The sequence below is a fragment of the Symphalangus syndactylus genome, chromosome 5 (genome assembly GCF_028878055.3).
Source record: "Symphalangus syndactylus isolate Jambi chromosome 5, NHGRI_mSymSyn1-v2.1_pri, whole genome shotgun sequence".
NCBI lineage: Eukaryota > Metazoa > Chordata > Mammalia > Primates > Hylobatidae > Symphalangus > Symphalangus syndactylus.
The window spans coordinates 37,950,875-37,969,424 of record NC_072427.2 but is presented as its reverse complement, the minus strand read 5'-3'; the positions used below and the strand labels follow the sequence as shown (position 1 = coordinate 37,969,424).

The 18,550-nt window shown below is 36.0% G+C and overlaps 1 protein-coding gene across 4 annotated transcripts in view; it reads left to right on the top strand.

Annotated features, from left to right (window-relative positions):
• The window catches only part of PIAS1 (protein inhibitor of activated STAT 1), a 224,867-nt gene that overhangs the window by 104,871 nt on the left and 101,446 nt on the right, over positions 1-18,550 (top strand). For all 4 annotated transcript variants that reach the window (XM_055277989.2, XM_055277991.2, XM_055277990.2 and 1 more), the window contains one exon: positions 13,499-13,943. In XM_055277989.2, the coding sequence (XP_055133964.1) occupies positions 13,499-13,943 (445 nt within the window). The remainder of the gene's footprint in view (positions 1-13,498; positions 13,944-18,550) is intronic.

The window sequence follows — 18,550 nt, the reverse complement described above, 5'->3', positions numbered from 1 at the left end:
CCACATCCAAGTCTTTTCAAATCTTCTTAATGTTATGCCTTCCTTTCCTTCTCAGTTGTTACCATCACTATTTCAGAGTCTTGTAGTGTCAATTTCGTATTCATAAAACAGCCTCTAAATTGGACTCATATCTTACATCCCCCTTCAATTAGATTGATTTTTTTATGTCCGTTTCCTCCCTTTAACATTTTCTGCAATTGTAAATGTTTTTATAACTTTTCATTCTTTATAGGATTAAGTATAAACTTCAGTTTAGCCCTTAAACTAAAAAATTATTTTTTGAACACTAGTTGCTGAGTTTGGATGCCAGTATGCTCAGTAGGCACTGGGTACATTTATATAATGTCCTTATTTGTGAGAGGTTATATGTATAATTTATTTTTTTTGAGATGGAGTCTTACTCTGTTGCCCAGGCTGGAGGGCAGTGGCACAATCTCAGCTCACTGCAACCTCCGCCTCCTGGGTTCACGCCATTCTCCTGCCTCAGCCTCCTGAGTAGCTGGGACTACAGGTGCCTGCCACTATGCTCAGCTCATTTTTTTGTATTTTTTTAGTAGAGACGGGGTTTCACCGTGTTAGCCAGGATGGTCTCGATCTCCTGACGTCGTGATCCGCCCATCTCGGCCTCCCAAAGTGCTGGGATTACAGGCGTGAGCCACTGTGCCCGGCGAGGTTATATGTATAATTTCTAATAGATTTGCATTACCAATATGGTTTGTAATAATTAACAGGTGCCAAACCGTTGTTACTCGTGTTTATTGACAATGAACAAGACAGTCTCTATAGACAGAGTATATATTTTGGTCAAGAATTGACAAGTAAACAGGGCCTCTCTACATATGGCATAACAGCAGTAAACTGAGTTAAACAGGAGAGCGCATAAAAGGGTAAATTTTTTTAATGTTAGGAGTAGATTAAGGAAAATATCCCAAAGGTTGTGACATCAAAATTGAGAACTGAATGAGTTGGAGTTAGCTAGTAAAAGGCTGGGATGGGAGTGGGGAGAAGAGCTTCTCCTTGAAAGAACAGCATATGCAAAAGTCCTGGAAGATGGAGAGTTGGTTAAAAGATTGGTTACAGTGGTCATGCTAAGGAGATGGGTCCTCTGGGTGCAGTAGATGATCACGGAAAAGTTTAAGAACAAGCGTGACATCATTAGATTTATATTTTAGAACGATCACTGGCAATAGTGAGGAGAATGACTTGGAGAGGATAATATTGGAGGCAGGGAGAAAAGTTAAGAGTCTCTTGCAGATTCTGAATTAGAGTGGTCATAGGGACTTAGACATTTTAAGGTGTTAAGATTGACAGGACTTGGTAAATTGATTGGACATGAACAAGAAGATTGTGTAGCAGCTTCTGGGTGATTAGATGGATGGAAGGTTTGGAGAGAGTTGATGTGTTAGATTTGAATATGTTGAGTTGATGCCTCCAGGGATATAAGGAGAGGTGTTTAGCAGATGTGGATTTGGAGTTTAGGAGACCAAGGTTAGGCTGGAAATAAAGATTTGGAAATTGTTAATTTAGGGATGGCGTTTTGAAGTTACGAGTGGATGAGATCACTCAGGAAGACTGAGCTGAGTGAAAGGATTACTTTAGACTTAGGATTCAGTGATAATTGTTTTTCTTCTGTCATAGAGTTTATCTCTACTTTTTTTCCTTTTTTAAAAATTAAATTTTTTTAGTTTTATTTTTATTTTAAACAGGGTCATGCTCTTTCGCCCAGGCTGGAGGCTTGATCAGCTGGGCTCAAGCCATCCTCCCACCTCAGCCTCCTGAGTAGCCTCCCAAAGTGCTGGGATTACAGGAAGTAAAATAACTTTTATTTTTAAATTTTTAAGAACATTGGCTGCATTGAGTATTTGGAGAAGTACTCTGGAATTTGATTAGCTATATGTTCAAGGAATGGTATTAAGAATGAGTTTTCAGTTATTGTTCTTTTGACTGATTTTCCTTTTCCATAAATTTCAGGAAGAATGTGTAATATGTTTTCATGGGCCTCACCTTGAAAATGTATTTTTATGTACATTAATGGAATTTTTGAAAGAAAATAAAAACATTTTCTTTCTTTTTTTTTTTTTTTTTTTTTTTTTTTTTTTTTTTTTTTGAGGCAGAGTCTCTCTCTTTTGCCCAGGCTGGAGTGAAGTGGCGTGATCTCAGCTCACTGCAACCTCTGCCCCCGCCCCGAGTTCAAGCAATTCTCCTGCCTCAGCCTCCTGAGTAGCTGGAATTACAGGCACCTACCACACCCAGCTAATTTTTGTGTTTTTAGTAGAGATGACGTTTCACCATGTTGGCCAGGCTGGTCTCGAACTCCTGATCTCAGGTGATCCGCCCACCTCGGCCCCGCAAAGTGCTGGGATTGTAGGCGTGAGCCACTGTGCCCAGCCAAAATATTTTCTTAAACTTGCTTTTGCTACTGTAGTAACTTTGTGAATGTTACTTTAAATCATAAAACTTAAATTTTACTCATAATAATCTGTTCTGAAAATAATGATCATAATGATCTGTAAGTTTCGTGGAAAGTTAGCAGTTTTACTTTACATAGACTAAAGGATGCTTTTGTTGTGAAATTATTTCTCTTATCTATAACTAGTAGAATAATCAAGTAAAAGTGTTCCATTCTGTATAGAAAAGAAAGGGTTGTTATTATTAATAGGCTTCTGATGGAATTTTAAAAAATATTTAGGCAAGCTGTCCTTGCAAGACTTGAATAACTTTTTGCTGTAACCTATTGTTTTCTTTTTAATATTTCTCTGTGTAGTTTGTAAGGAATCATTCCTAGGGCTTTTTTTGTGTGTTTTTGATGGAGTTTTACTCTGTTGCGCAGGCTGGAGTGCAGTGATGCGATCTCGGCTTACTACAACCTCGGCCGCCCGGGGTTCAAGTGATTTTCCTGCCTCAGCCTCCCAAATAGCTGGGATTACAGGTGCCCACCACCGCACCTGGTTAATTTTTATGTTTTTAGTAGAGATGGGGTTTCACCATGTTGGCCGGTCTGGTCTTGAACTCCTGACCTCAGGTGATCTGCCCGCCGCCGCCTCCCAAAGTGTTGAGATTACACGCATGAGCCACCGCACCTGGCCACCTGGGGCTTTTAGAACATTTGTGTACATCTTTTTAAAAACCTGTTTCTGTCTAAAACTTACAGATCAGGACTGAAATATGATAACCTTAATTTTCTTGTGCACTCTGGAAGATATTTATTTTTACCTGAAGATAGGGGAATCAGGCTGGGCGTGGTGGCTCACGCATGTAATCCCATCACTTTGGGAAGCCGAGGTGGGTGGATCATGAGGTCGGGAGATTGAGACCATCCTGGCTAACACGGTGAAACCCCATCTCTCCTAAAAATACAAAAGATTAGCTGGGCATGGTGGCATGCACCTGTAGTCCCAGCTACTCGGGAGGCTGAGGCAGGAGAATCACTTGAACCCAGGAGGCACAGGTTGCCAAGATTGCGCCACTGCACTCCAGCCTGGGCGCCAGAGTGAGACTGTCTCAAAACAACAACAACAACAAAAAAGATTGGGGAATCCTAGGAGAAAAGAGTCATCTTAATCGCAAATAGTTGAATAATCTTCATTTGTAGCCTTAAATTTTATTGTTACTTGGAGGATAATCTCTTATGATATGCTCAGGGCCCTAGAGAGTTGACACTGTCATATTCCAAGTTCTTAAGGATGACTTGGGTGAATATTTAAGGGCACAATTCTCAGATTTTATATATGGCACAGAACTGGAAAGGGTGTGTTAAGATGATAAAAGGAAGAGGAATTCATATCATCATCTGTTGGGCACTTACTTGGTGTCATTAACTATACTTGCATAGGGTATATGGAGATGAGTGTTCACCCTTGAAAAACTCAAAATCTATGGGAGGACATAAACTGGAAAATCAGTGTTTTACCACATTTTGTGATAATTGTACAATAGAGGGGTGTAGGATATAATTTTTCAAAAGGGATTTGAAAAGCTGGAATGAAGAGGTGAAAAACATGAAGTTTAATGGCATGAAACATTAAGTTCTACTTTTAAATTAACAAAAATTGTATTCGAGGATGAGGTGGTTTGACTTTATACTGTAGCCGTTTATGTGAAAAAGATAGAATAAAGGTTTTAGTTAACATAAGCAACAGGATGATGTGGATGCAGCCCCCTCCCTGCTGAAACAAAAGAATAACCCATACCGTACATCCCCTCTTGTCCAAATAAAACAAACCTAAAATGTGAATGACTTGTTAGGTTATATTGGTAAAAATATCATGTTCATATTAAGAGGGATAGTAATACTGCTGTGTTGGAGACTAGTCACACCATATCTAGATTATTTCATTCACTTCTGAGTACTATGGACTGCAGAATGCTTGAGAATGATCAGGAGTGGGAAGGGGTCTAGCTAGTTGAAGGAAAAGAGTCCTTTTAACACATTTTAAGCATTTTAAGAGTCGATTCTGGTATACCAAGAGGACGAAATTTTAGAACCATTGGGCGGACTTTAAAGGGAACTTTCAGTTCCTAGAGCTTTTCGCTGATGTGGGCAGCTTTTAAAGGTTGTGAACTCTTAGAAGTGTTTTAGCAGAGGCTGGGGGACCAGTCAAGAAAGTTGTAGTAAAACTTCGTATATTAGATGGAGTTTTAGACAAGAAGATCTTTAAGTTCTATTTTTGATACTCTGTTGCTGTTGTTTCCAAAAACATTTTCATACTATCTGATAGTGTCTGTAGTTATTACTGTGTAGCGTTGTGTGGACATTGGCATTTGCCTTTTGAGTCTGAGCTCCACTACTTGCTAGCTCTGTTACCTTCAGTAGGTTACTCCTGTTACTCTGAAATAGTTCAGTACCACCCCTCTAGGACTTTTCCTTAATCTCTCTTCTAGGACCCAAACTGAAGGCTGTAATTTAGACTGTTTAGTTTAGAAGATGCATTCTTCTCACTTTTTGTTTTGTTAATACATGTTTCTTCTTTTAGGCTTTTCAGCTTTCTCTCAGATAGGGTATACTGTTTCTTTCATTGCCTCTTGTCTTATCTGAAACTTAGATCATCTAATTGCAAATGCAGTGTTTTGTTTGTTTTTGGTAAGGGGACAGTTAGGAAAGAATAATCATCTTTTAGAATTTAATAGACTTAAAACTTCTTAAAGCCCTACTTAGTATTTTTAAATTCTAGATTTTATTTGAAAAGTGAATGATGATTGTTCTCATGATCAAGTACAGTACTAATTTTTAAAAGACCTACCTGTTTGTAGAATATTGAACATGGCCTATAGTTTTTCTTTGCAGTATTTCTTGGTCCTGTCTCCTGTATTTCCACTGCACAGTTCCTTCTTACCTTACATGTAGATAAATCCTGCTTGTTGCCGTGTCTTTTAGCTAGAAGGTTTATTTCTTAGTTTTTTTCTTATTTCAGCCATCCTATTGGGGGTTACTTCAGTAACTTCCTTAAGCACTATTTCAGTTACATCTTTACTGCCTCTAAAATATGCATTTATTCCACTGCCTGCTCACATTATACTGTATAAATTCCTTGACTGTCATTTTGTGCCCCCTGTCACCCATTTCCTGTCCCTGTCTCAGTGTAACATATACTCAGCCCTGGCTGAGCTTGTGATAAGACATTGTATTAGTTAGTTATGAACTCTGGAGTCAGGTCAGATTTGAGCCCTATCTCCATCATATTATTTACTGTGTGATTTTAGATGTAATGTCAGTTTTCTTATCTATACAGTAAGAATAATAATACTCTGTCTTGTGGGTTCATATGAGGATTAAATAAGATAATCATGCTTACTATAATTAGTATGTTACTGGTACATTATAAGTATTTAATACATACTATGTTTTGTCATTTTTAGTCTATCAACCCATGTAAATGACACTAAAAATTATGGTTGAAAACATTTTTAATATAGAAAGATTTCACTAACTGTATGGATTGTATTTCCTCAACTATAGAAGAGTAGAAGAATGAGAAGAAAATTTCATTTAATACAATTATAATGTTGAATTTTGAAATTTTAAGGAACCTTTGAGAACCTCTAGTTAATCCCTCATTTGTTTTTTTTTTTTTTTGAAGTGAGAAAACAGAACCTGTAAGATTGTAATTTGGTAAATTAGTGGCCAAGTCGGTACCAGAATCCAAATTCTGTATATGCCAGTACCATTATATTGTATTGTACATTTACTCAGCATATTTTAGGTATTCAGTAACTTTTGAGAATTGAATTAATATGATGATTACACATGTTTTTGAAGACTAGTTTATTTCTATGTGTTCATTGTTCCTATCTTCCTATACATACTCATTTAGGGCCTGTGCATTGATCGAAAAAGCATTTATTGAACATCTGTGTGCAGAGCAGCCTTTTTCTTAAATAAGAGCCATATTTTCCCACCTCTGCATAAGAAGTTTGGCAATGTGTTAGAAATTTACACTCTAAATTTTAAAATTAAACTAAGCCCTTAAAAATTTTTTTTTCCTTTTTTCTTTTTGAGACAGTGTCTCACTCAATATAGACTGGAGTTCAGTGGTGTGATCACAGCTTACCATAGCCTCGAACTCCTGAGCTCAAGGGATCCTCCTGCTTCAGTCTCCTGAGTTGCTGAGTTGCTGGGTCTGTAGGTGTGTGCCACCAATGGGCCTGACTAATTTATTTTTATTTTTTATTTTTAGTAGAGATGAGATATTGCTGTGTTGCCCAGGCTGGTCTCAAACTCCTGGGCTCAAGTGATCCTCCTGCCTCAGCCTCCCACAGTGCTGGGATTACAGGTGTGAGCCACCACACCTGGCCTAAACTTTTTAGGAAAAATATTGTTCTCCAATGTTATAACATCTGAGTTGGATTTGTTATTTTTATTTATTTATTTTTTTGAGACAAAGTTTCACTCTTGTTGCCCAGGCTGGTGCGATCTCAGCTCCCTCCACCTCCACCTCCACTTGGGCTCAAGAGATTCTCCTGCCTTAGCCTCCCGAGTAGCTGGGATTACAAGCATGCGCCACCATGCCTGGCTAATTTTGTAGTTTTAGTAGAGATGGGGTTTCACCATGTTGGTCAGGCTGGTCTCAAACTCCTGACCTCATGTGGTCTGCCTGCCTCAGCCTCCTAAAGTGCTGGGATTACAGGCCTGAGCCACCACGCCCGGCTGGATTTGTTATTTTTAATGTTCAGGTTATCGTCCAGAAGGAGCTTTTTGAAGGATAGAAGTTTCATGAAATGTGGTAGTATATAAATAAAGATGATGTTTAAATTATCTATCAAAAATTGAAGCCATGGTGCACCATTTCAACAGTGTTTATACTTTGTTTAAAGAAGAATGGAATCTCTATGTATAATTGCAATATTTTGTCATTTTGTGGGACCTCACTGCAGTCAATAAGATGGACCTGGAGAGGTGGAAGATAATTAACTAGAGGAGTAGGCACTACAGGTCATTTTCCAGTTATCTTATGCTGCGAAATAAATAGAAGTTGAGAAATTGGGTGAAACAAGATTATGGAGAAGTATGTAACCAACCTGATTTACTGCTTTGAATAGAAACTGTCTAACTAGGTTTTCTGGTTGAATGGGGCATTGTTGACAGATTGCTAATAGCTGCTTATTAACAATTTATAATGAGAAGATTTAGAAATCATCCAAAAGTAAGCCCCATTGAATGAAGAATCTGACTTTGAAAATAATAGAATACTTTTGTTGTTGTGTGCAAGCTTTAATGTGTGCAATTACAGAATTTGTGATTATTCATTTGCTTTTGTGGATAAAAGGCAAAAGTATAAATGAAATATTATGACATTATTAAATGCCTATTTTGTCTGTCTTCAGAATTCATTCTGGTTTACAATTAGTTATAAATTTATACCAGATAAAGACTCATAATATAGAGTCTGCTTTATGACTAATCCTGTAAATCACTGCAGTGGGATGTGTGAACAAGAGTAATTATCTTGTTCAACAAGAAGTACCTAATTCTTATCCACAGTGTAGATATAACCTTCAATAATGGAAGGTCACAACTAATGAGACAATAAAACTGGCACTTGCTGTTCAGTTGCAAAAGCCCGTTTGCTTGTTGACGTTGTTTGAGTATTGTCTGTATTTATCTTTCTCGGAACATGGCCCCTGCCTCTGTGTAGTTGGGACAGAGTTTGCGTACGTATATATGTGTGTTTTTGTCAAGTTTTACATATCTGAAAAGGGGATTGAGTAAAATGTTATTGTCTTGAATGGTGAGGACCTCCCATTGCGCACTGCTCTGCCCTTGGAACACTAGAAGCCAGCCTTATACCACCAAAACGGGAGATTGGATTGTTCCTCTCTGTCAAAAGTGATCAGACAAAAGGAAGCAAAGGGAATCCAAACAGAATAGCCAGGTTATTGCCCAGTCATTCTAGATGAAGTACCCTGGTCTGCTCACTGACATAGATTTTCCCATCATCTTTTTAGTATCTTACTCTTAACTGTGTATGCACAGCCCAGGATTGCCTCTCATTTAAGGAAAGCTTCAGGCATGAAAGGCAGATACCAGTGTAGGGAGAAGAAGAAAACGACATCAACACCCAATTTATATTTTCAAAAAAGAGAAATAACAAAATGTAGAGGAAAAAGAAAAGAGAAATACAGAAAATTAAAAGAGTTCATGGAAATTAAAAATTTAATGTAAGCGTTAGGAGATAAAATTGAGGAGAATTCCAGGAGATAGAGCTAAAAGACGAGATTTAAAAATGGATAAGGAAAAAGAAAATAGAGTAAAGGAAAAATTAGATAATCAGTCTAGGAAGACCAGTGTCTGAATAATAAGTACATAAGAAAGAACACAAAGACATGGAAGATTATTGTAAGAAAACTTCCCAGAACTGAAGGACATACATCTCTAAGTTTAAAAGGCTCGACAGTTATCAGTTTATGCAATTAAAGAAAAGACCAACCCCAAGGCACAACACTGTAAAATTTCAGAACACATTAAGAGAAGCTGCTGTGATTCCAGATGGGGATATATAGTTGACTATGAAGGATTATGGGTCAGATTGGTACTAGGCTTCTTAACACTGGAAGCCAGAAAACAATAAGGAAAGGCCTTCAAAATCTTGACAGAACATTATTTCCTGCCCAGCACTCTGTACTGAGCCAAACTCAGGCGTAAGGGTAAATGAAGATTTTAAAAATACAATGCAAGGAATAAAAACATCGTACCTCACATACCCCCTTTCTCAGAAAGCTGCTGGAGGAAATACCCCACTAAAAAGAGAAAACCAAGAAAGGGGAAGTAGTGGGATAAGGAAACGGGATCCAGTATAAAAGAGAGACAAGGGAATTCCTGGGATAAGCTAAAGGGAAATTCCATGACCATAATTGTGCACCAGGCCTAGAGAGCTTACAGTCCAATTTGGAACACGGTGGAGGGCTACAGGAAAGAAATTAAAACTGATTTACCTGATATATTTGAATATATTGAGAAGAAAGTTAATACTTTTAGCTGTTTGCAGATGAATTAGCAGTAGGTACCTAGAAACCTAAGCAAATGGAAAAATGGTGTAGTTATTAACTGTAAGGAAAGCAAAGTTATACAGAAAAGGAAGAGTAATCATGATGTGCTTTTGGCTCAGCTGTGAATATTATTTACAGCCATAGTAATAATGTAAGTACTGACAATTGATTCAACCAAAAATTATGATAGAAAGATGAGGGAGAAGAGATGTAACAGAGCTAAACCATTATATTTTATAATAGGAAGTCAGTAGAGTCCTCAAAGAAAAAATTAAACAGCTGCACAGACCTACTACATAGAATATAGAGAAAAAAATGCCAGAGGAACTAGCTAAAAAGACTTGAAAGTGGTTGCCTCGGGGATTTGAAAATTGTGGGGTATGTTAAAGGGGGAAGGGACTGCTGTTTTTCTTGTAAAACTTTGGTTTTTTAAATTGTGTTCACGTCTGTCAGATTACAAAAATTAGTTTTAAGAGGTTGCTCCTTACAGAATGTTCTTGTATTCAAAGTATATACAGTTCTGAGGCATTCTAAATCCCCTAGGATTCTGAGAACTCTGTCAATTGAGGACGTAGTCAGCAGAATGCTATGAAATTGCTGAGGAAGTAGTGATTTCTAATAGTAGTAGTGGTTGATGCAATCCTTAGTTGTAAATATTCATTTTGTTGTAGTGCTAACAAATGGAGATTTTTAAACACCTTAAATAAATGCAGATTAAAATATATTTCATTTCAACATCTCAGATGTATTAGTGTTTAGTTTTCCTCAGTGTTGTCAGCATTTTCATTGTGAATTGACTGTTTTATGCTTCTTTGCAGCTTTTCTGTTGAAAGATGCTTCAGTGTTTCCCGCCCCCTTCTTTTATTTCATTTTAAAAAATACTGCATGCTTATCACAGTCCTTGAGAGTATGCAACAGCTGTTCCAATAATAGCAATAGATAGCACCTGATTTTTCATTATACCTGATTATAAGTTGCAATGGTTAATTTGAATCCACATTCTTTTCTTATCTTAATCACCAGTTTTTAAAAGCCAAAATGTTGAAGCTTGAAATGGAGATTGAGTTAAATAAATTAATCTTCAAATAGGTTTTTCTGTTATCCAATTAAAAGGCATGTGGTTCGTTTCCTCTTAAAGTCAGCATATTATAGCGTGAAAGAAAGTACATTTGGAGTAGAACCAGTTGCATGACATTCAACAAGTTTCTTAACCTTACTAAGTCTTATTTTCCCACCTGAAAAGTGAGAACAGTACCTACCTGATAATTATGACAATTGATGATGAATCCTGTAAAAAAAAAAAAAAAAAAAAAAAAAAAAAAAACCACCCAGTTACTCAGGAGGCCGAGGCAGGATCACTTGAGCCTAGGTGTCTGAGAACAGTCTGGGCAACATAGCAAGATCCTGTCTCTTAAATAACAAAACGAAAAAGCTTGGCTTGCTGATAGCAGCTACTATTTGAGTACCTGCTATGTACCAAGTATTGTTATTGCTGCTGCTGTTCTTTGTTTCAGAGAGAGTCAAAAAATGTAATTGAGGGCTCTCAAGTTTATTGTTGTGTCATAAACTTTTTTGGACCGTCAAGCATGAGATTTTATGAGAAATGTCAACATATTCTTCTACAAAAATAGGAAAATAATACATCTGCGTTGCATCTAAATCTTTGTACCTATAGAATAAAGACAAAAGCTGTCATCAATGCAGAGTTTACAGTAGTCACTGAATTTTGCTGGTTTGTTTTTGATTTAGGAGAATGGAGTTGAAATAGTTCTCTTTAAAATTTGTACTTTTTTTTTCTGTAAAATGCAGTACATTTGACCCATGCCAACTTAAATTTATTTTTAACCTCTAATCCTTGAAGTTTCACATTATTTATTTAAAAGCAGTTTACTTATTAACAGTACATTTCAGTTTGAAGTCCCTGTTCTTTTTAAATAATAAAAGTCTTTAGAAGTATTTTGTACTCTCTTGGTGAGTAGGGAGAAATTGATATCCTGCTGATATTATAGTTAGTAATTATTTACTATCTTTGATAACATCTAAAAAGAGAAAACATTTCTAAGATTTGGATAGAATTTGTTAAGGTTTACATTATATCTTTGCATGCCTCTACAGAACATGAATTTGAGCATTTATTTGGATAAGTTATCGCTGTAGAACCTCCCACCCTTTCTTCTGGTGTCCTTTCTTGTTTGTTCATTTGTTCATTCATTCATTCATTCATTGTGCAGGCATTTGAAGAGTTTCCACTGTTGTCAGGCCCTAGTTTTAGATGCTGAGGGTAATATGGTTATGTACCATGGAGAACCCTGGTTTGGTTATAGAATCACTTGTGTAAACAGAAAATTACAATAAAGCAAAATAAATGCTAAAATACAGATATGAAAAGTGGCCTTTGTAAAAATAGAGTAAAAATCATCCTACCAAGTCTAATGGGCAAAGGCTAACAAAAGCTGGACCTTGAGGAAAGAGTTTTCCAAGCCAGAGAAGTAGAGGAAGGACTCATATTTCTTTGATTAACCAGCTACATTGCTTATAAAGCTCTTTATATACTTTTCTCCTCAGTATTTTATTTTTTGCTTAATGGTTTTGCCACCTGCAAAGAACTCTTAGAGAATTGGCTGGGGTCATCATCGTGAGTGGTGGTGAGTTAGGGAAGGCAGCATAGCTTTTGTGTATTTGGTATGAGGTGAAGGAATTAGTTGGAGAAATAGAGAGCAAATGGTAAGCTTACATGTGTCTTTTTATCCTAATACTCCCTGTCAGTGGTGATGCAGTCTTTTAGGATTCTGCTAATAGCTGGGTGATCCTGGGTAAGTGATTTCTTCTCTTTGGATTCCATTTTCCACCACTTTAAAATGGGAGGATTGGTATAGATGGTCATTTCCTATTAGTAGGTGGGGAAAAAGGAGAAACAGTGACTAAATAAGTTTGTGAACATAGGTAAACAAAGTTAAATAGATTTCTTTACTGCAGCCTCATGCATTATGGTGTATGAATTGGGTTGCTGGACTTCTAGCTTGGCCTTGCAAGTTAAGTGAGAGTAATATGAGTTTAGCTCTGTCTTTTTCCTAATGGTTTAGTGGAAAGAGCATGGGCTTTAGAATCAGACATACCTGGGTTTGAATCCTGACTACTCCTTAGTAGCTTTATGGCTTTATAAGTTATCTAACCTTTCTGAACTTGTCTCCTCGTATGTAAATCAGGCAGGATAATACCTTGGGGAGTTGTAAAGATTATGACATTCCATATGAAAATATCAAATAGAATATCTGATATATAATTGGTCAAAAAAGGTATAACTTAAGTCTACAAATTGCAGAGTTAGTATAGAATGTAAGTAACACTTGATACTAACCTTTCTGAACTTGTCTCCTCGTATGTAAATCAGGCAGGATAATACCTTGGGGAGTTGTAAAGATTATGACATTCCATATGAAAATATCAAATAGAATATCTGATATATAATTGGTCAAAAAAGGTATAACTTAAGTCTACAAATTCCAGAGTTAGTATAGAATGTAAGTAACACTTGATAATAGCTATTGATATCCTGCCTACATCTGGTGTTTGAGGTGGACTTTTTGTTGTTTCATATATACTTATAATTTTTCCCCAAGAAAACAAAATGTTCTTGAGGGCATATCATTACGTTTTGCCATCTACATAGCACTCGACATTCTCCTGGAGACTCAATAAGTGCTTGATAAATACCTGAGAGTTTCATCAAAACAGTGGAATAAAGTGAGGTGTGGTTTTCCCTGATGTATACTTTATCCTATATTTCTTATAACCAAGGGTAGAAGTCAGTGAATTTATGAATATTAATTTTAAATTTCTTTGGTTACTTACGTTAAATGATTAAATTTGAAGTTTGAAATAATTAGGGTTATAAGTGAATTGACCTTTATTTACTTAAGTAAACCATAAGAAGGGGGTTATAACAAAGTGTCATTTAATAGTGTAAATTATATTATTGGAATACTAATGTTTTACGTTTTGTTTTTTCTCTAAGCAAATGGTTATGAGCCTTAGAGTTTCTGAACTCCAAGTACTGTTGGGCTACGCTGGGAGAAACAAGCACGGACGCAAACACGAACTTCTCACAAAAGCCCTGCATTTGCTAAAGGCTGGCTGTAGTCCTGCTGTACAAATGAAAATTAAGGAACTCTATAGGCGGCGGTTCCCGCAGAAAATCATGACGCCTGCAGACTTGTCCATCCCCAACGTACATTCAAGTCCTATGCCAGCAACTTTGTCTCCATCTACCATTCCACAACTCACTTACGATGGTCACCCTGCATCATCGCCATTACTCCCTGTTTCTCTTCTGGGACCTAAACATGAACTGGAACTCCCACATCTTACATCAGCTCTTCACCCAGTCCATCCGGATATAAAACTTCAAAAATTACCATTTTATGATTTACTGGATGAACTGATAAAACCCACCAGTCTAGGTAAGATTATTGTATGATGGTATTTGTTTACTTTTGCGGGATGAATTTTCATTTTAGGCATTTACTTTGACCCAGTTTATTATTCATAATGAAATTTTCATTTGATAGTAACAGCTGGATAATAATGAAGATCTTTCAAATTTAGATAAAATCAAATATATAAAAGCTATCTTTCAGGAAAAAAGGTAGTATAGTGATGGTTACTGACAAAGTAAATATTAAAAAGTTTCAAGAATATAAACTTCCAAAGAGTAGTATTTTAGGAGGTTGATTAATATTTTATAATATCTCTTATAAATTAAAAAATTAAAACCAAATAAATCACTATGAGTCTCTGATTAGTTCTTAATTTTCAGGGGTTGATGATCTCTAAAACAAATCACTGACTAGTTTTGATTATTTAAATGAGTGAATGGTTTTAATGATCATAAAAGGAGACTTGAGCTTTGATGTATGCTAGTTAAATTTCAGCTGATTTTTTTCAAGTGAAGAAGTGCATGCTTTACAAGCATGCACGTGCACACTCATGATTATGGTTATATAAATGCTTGAAATGTATTTTACTGTGTTGTTCCATCATTTGATTTGTAGTCTAGCATATAGAATTCAATATATTAATCAACTTGTAATTTTAATTGCTATAATGCTACCTTATTTATTTAATGTAGACTAAAACTCAACTGTTGTGACCTCTGATGCCTTTGGTATAATACATTTAAAATATCAGACTTCTAAATGCTGGTTTGTTGGCATGCTATGGCTGGCAAGCTAAATCCAGTCTGTGGCCTGTTTTTGTGTGGTTCTGAGCTAAGAAATCTGAAAAATATTCCTAAAGAGTTATTAACAAAAAAAGAAAGAAACAAAAACAAGGAATATGTAACAGAGACCATGTGTGCCTGCAAAGCGTAAAATATTTACCCGTATAGTAAAAGCTTGTGAATCCCTGTTACAAATCATTGAACATTTCAGTTTGGGGGATTGGCAAGTGTTGAGAACATTTTTTGTGAATTTTTGAGAACATTTTGAAAATGTTTACTGAAATTCTATCTTTGAAATATGAAGTGTTTGTTTTTAATTATATTTAGCAGAAATTATCTGAATACACGAAGATTATAGGAGTCATTTTCAAACAACATGAGTTTTGGATCACATTATTTTATTTTTTAAGTGGCCATAATAAGAAAACATTTTTTGAGAATCTACTGTATGCTTATAAAACTGACACATGCTCATTGTAAAAAATGGAATTGCCAGAGTTCCTTCCTTGTTAGCTGTTTAGTGTGTATGCATATATAGTACAAGCAAATTGTTTCTTGTTTTTTACAGAAGGAATCATATACATAGTATTGTATAACTTCCCTTTTTTCCCCTTAATAATATATCATAAGCATCTTTTCTTGTCTGTCTGATATATATATATATCTCCCATTTTAAATTAAAGGCCATATCTATATCTATCCATATCTCTGCATATAGTCTGTATGTGTACATGTATGTACGTGTACATATGTGTTATATATTGATCAGTTGATGAAAACATTGTGACCAGGGGCTTGCAGGAACCTAACCGTATACTTCCCCTGGTAGCAGTGATTATATATTCGCAAATTCAGTGTTTGTGGTGATTTTATGAACATAACCGTCACAAATAACAATAATTGACTATATTTGAAGTATGATGTGAATACCAGTTTTCATGAATAAATCTGCTGTTTGTGGTATGTGTTCACAGAAAGTCACCAAATGAATAGGTGGTATAGAATTGCTTAGTGATATGTAAATAGATTTTCAGTATCTCATTGTTATAGAATTAAAAAAAATTTGAATATGCATAAAAAGATCTCACCAGAAAGTAATTTGTGGAAGTTTATTGGCTCAGTAAATATTTGTTGAAGGGGAATGCTTATTGAATGTGAAAAATATTTATTAAAAAAATATTTTATGTAATTAGCCTTCAGGGTTTAGGATGAGTATATTTTAAGGCTCTGTTTTTATAAATTCTTTAACATTATTAAGACTTTTTCTGTACTTCATTAAATGAAGTGGCTACATTTGTGACAGAACTTAGTTTCCTAAATGATTATTTTTGCCAGCAGTTCATTTGTTTTAAATCTAAGAAAACCGTGTTTTCTGAAAAATTAAATAGCTTCCAGCATTCTTTTCATTTCTAAACATACATACATTTAAAATCAAGTTTTTGAGAACATAGTTTCGAACACCAGCTGGCTAGTTGATCACAACTATCACTGAGTCCAGAATGGGACAGGCACATTTACTTTTTCATTTTTTCCCATCCATTGTGGCCTTAAGCACTAGATTTAAACAGATTTTAAGATGTTCAAATGTAAACTGAATGTTTTTATGCGTGGTTTGTATTTCTAACTAAAATGGAAAACAATAGTTCTGATAATTCCCGTTTTATTAGATAATTCTCATTCATTCTTACAATCATTTTGTTATTTCTTTAAAACAATTTAAAATAATTTTAAGGCCTTTATTTTGGAGCCATAATTAAAGTATTCTTTTCATTGTCCATAATTAACCGTAAGAATTGAGAGGTGAAGTAAAAGGTGATTGTAAAGTAAGAGGTTTAATTTATTGTTTATTTTTGCCTCTCATTATCTCAATTCTGTTTGTTTCTATGAGGCTTATTTCAAATGCTTTATTTCTTTAACCTTTTTCATTTATCTTTCTAGGCTTTCCTCCTTTCATCTGTATATTTCTTCCCCAGCCAGAATCAATTTCACTTTCCCTGCATGCTCTCATAACATTTATTTTTTATTTTTATTTTTTTGAGACAGAGCCCCATTCTGTAGCCCAGGCTGGAGTGCAGTGGCACAATGTAGGCTCACTGCAACCTCCGCCCCACTGGGTTCAAGCGATTCTCATGCCTCATCCTCCCAAGTGGCTGGGACTTACAGGCACATGCCACCATGCCCGACTAATTTTGTATTTTTAGTAGAGATAGGGTTTCACCATGTTGGCCAGGCTGGTCTGGAGCTCCTGACCTCAGTTGATCCGCTGACTTCGGCCTCCCAAAGTGCTGGGATTACAGGTGTGAGCCACTGCACCCGGCCTCATAACATTTATTTTTTAAGTTTTATTTTATTATTTGAGACAGGGTCTTGCTCTGTTGCCCAGGCTGGAGTGCAGTGGCACAATCTCAGCTCACTGCAACCTCTGTCTTTTCGGCTGAAGCAGTTCTCCCACCTCAGCCTCCCCAGTAGCTCAGACTACAGACACTTGCCACCATGCCTGGCTAATTTTAGTATTTTTAGTAGAGACAGGGTCTCATCATGTTGCCCAGGCTGGTCTCGAACTCCTGGACTCAAGTGATCTTCCCACCTTGGCCTCAAGTGATCTTCCCACCTTGGCCTCCCAAAGTGCTAGATTACAGGTGTCAGCCACCACACCCAACTTAAATTGTATTTAATTATTATTATTATTATTATTATTTTTTTTTGAGACAGGGTTTCGCTTTGTCATCCAGGCTGGAATGCGGTGGCGAGATGTTGGTTTGCTGTGGCCTTAACCTCCCCGGCTCATGCAATTTTCCCAACTCAGCCTCCCAAGTAGTTGAGACCACAGGCATGCACCACCACACCTGGCTAATTTTTGTTTTTATTTTTTGTAGAGGTGAGGTCTCATTATGTTGCCCAGGCTGTCATAACATTTAATTTACCTCTATTAAGTGTTTTTGTTTTGTTCCTCAAAATGATAAGGCTTCTGAGGCATTTATCTATGAATCCCTATAATAGCTAGATACGAACCTGTTATATGGTAGTTCAGTAAACATTTATTTAGCTCTCCAACTCGTTTTAATGCAATAGATGGAATCTTTTATTTCATTTTGATTCAGTGGATTTTAACCATTTTACCTTGCAAACACAACTGAGCCATACCACACTCTGTAATTACAAACAGTGGCTATGATAGGGATGGGAAATAGAGTAGGGAAAAATGGTATTCTTCCTCTTATTGCCCTATCCTGTCATCTCTGAGGTTAATTGATGTCTTTGAAATTTAATATACCCAATGTAAAAAAATTTTCCCTAATTACAAAAATGTCATGTTTAATGTAGAATCCATAGAAATTATAATTATGTGCTTACTTTACAGATAAGCTTTTAAAATACTTCTGTGGTGTTCTTTTTGTTAGTCATTTATGGGTGGGGGTGTGTGTGTGTGTGTGTATTTCTGGTTTCATTTTGAAGGAGAGGAGAACCTCACTAGCTCACTTAACCCGGCAGCCGCATATGTTACTGGTCCATATAAATAATGGAAGAAAATTTTAATCTTGATAGGATGTTGAGCACATGTGTTAAGGGGTACTTTGTTTGAAATACCTTATTGCTTAGTGTGCCAATATTGGTGTTGATGAGGTATGAAATTTACATAATTATGAAAATAAAAGGAAAAATAATTTTGGATTAAAATATCTTGTCCATTCAGGGACAAGATAATTATTTGATATTTCCTCTCAATCCTTTAATACTGTTTTGTTTAGAATAATACCTGTATCATTCAAAATAGTTTATAATATTGTTTATAGTTATTGTTTAAATTGGCTTTGTTAGAACATAATGGCAAAAACACAGAATACTTTC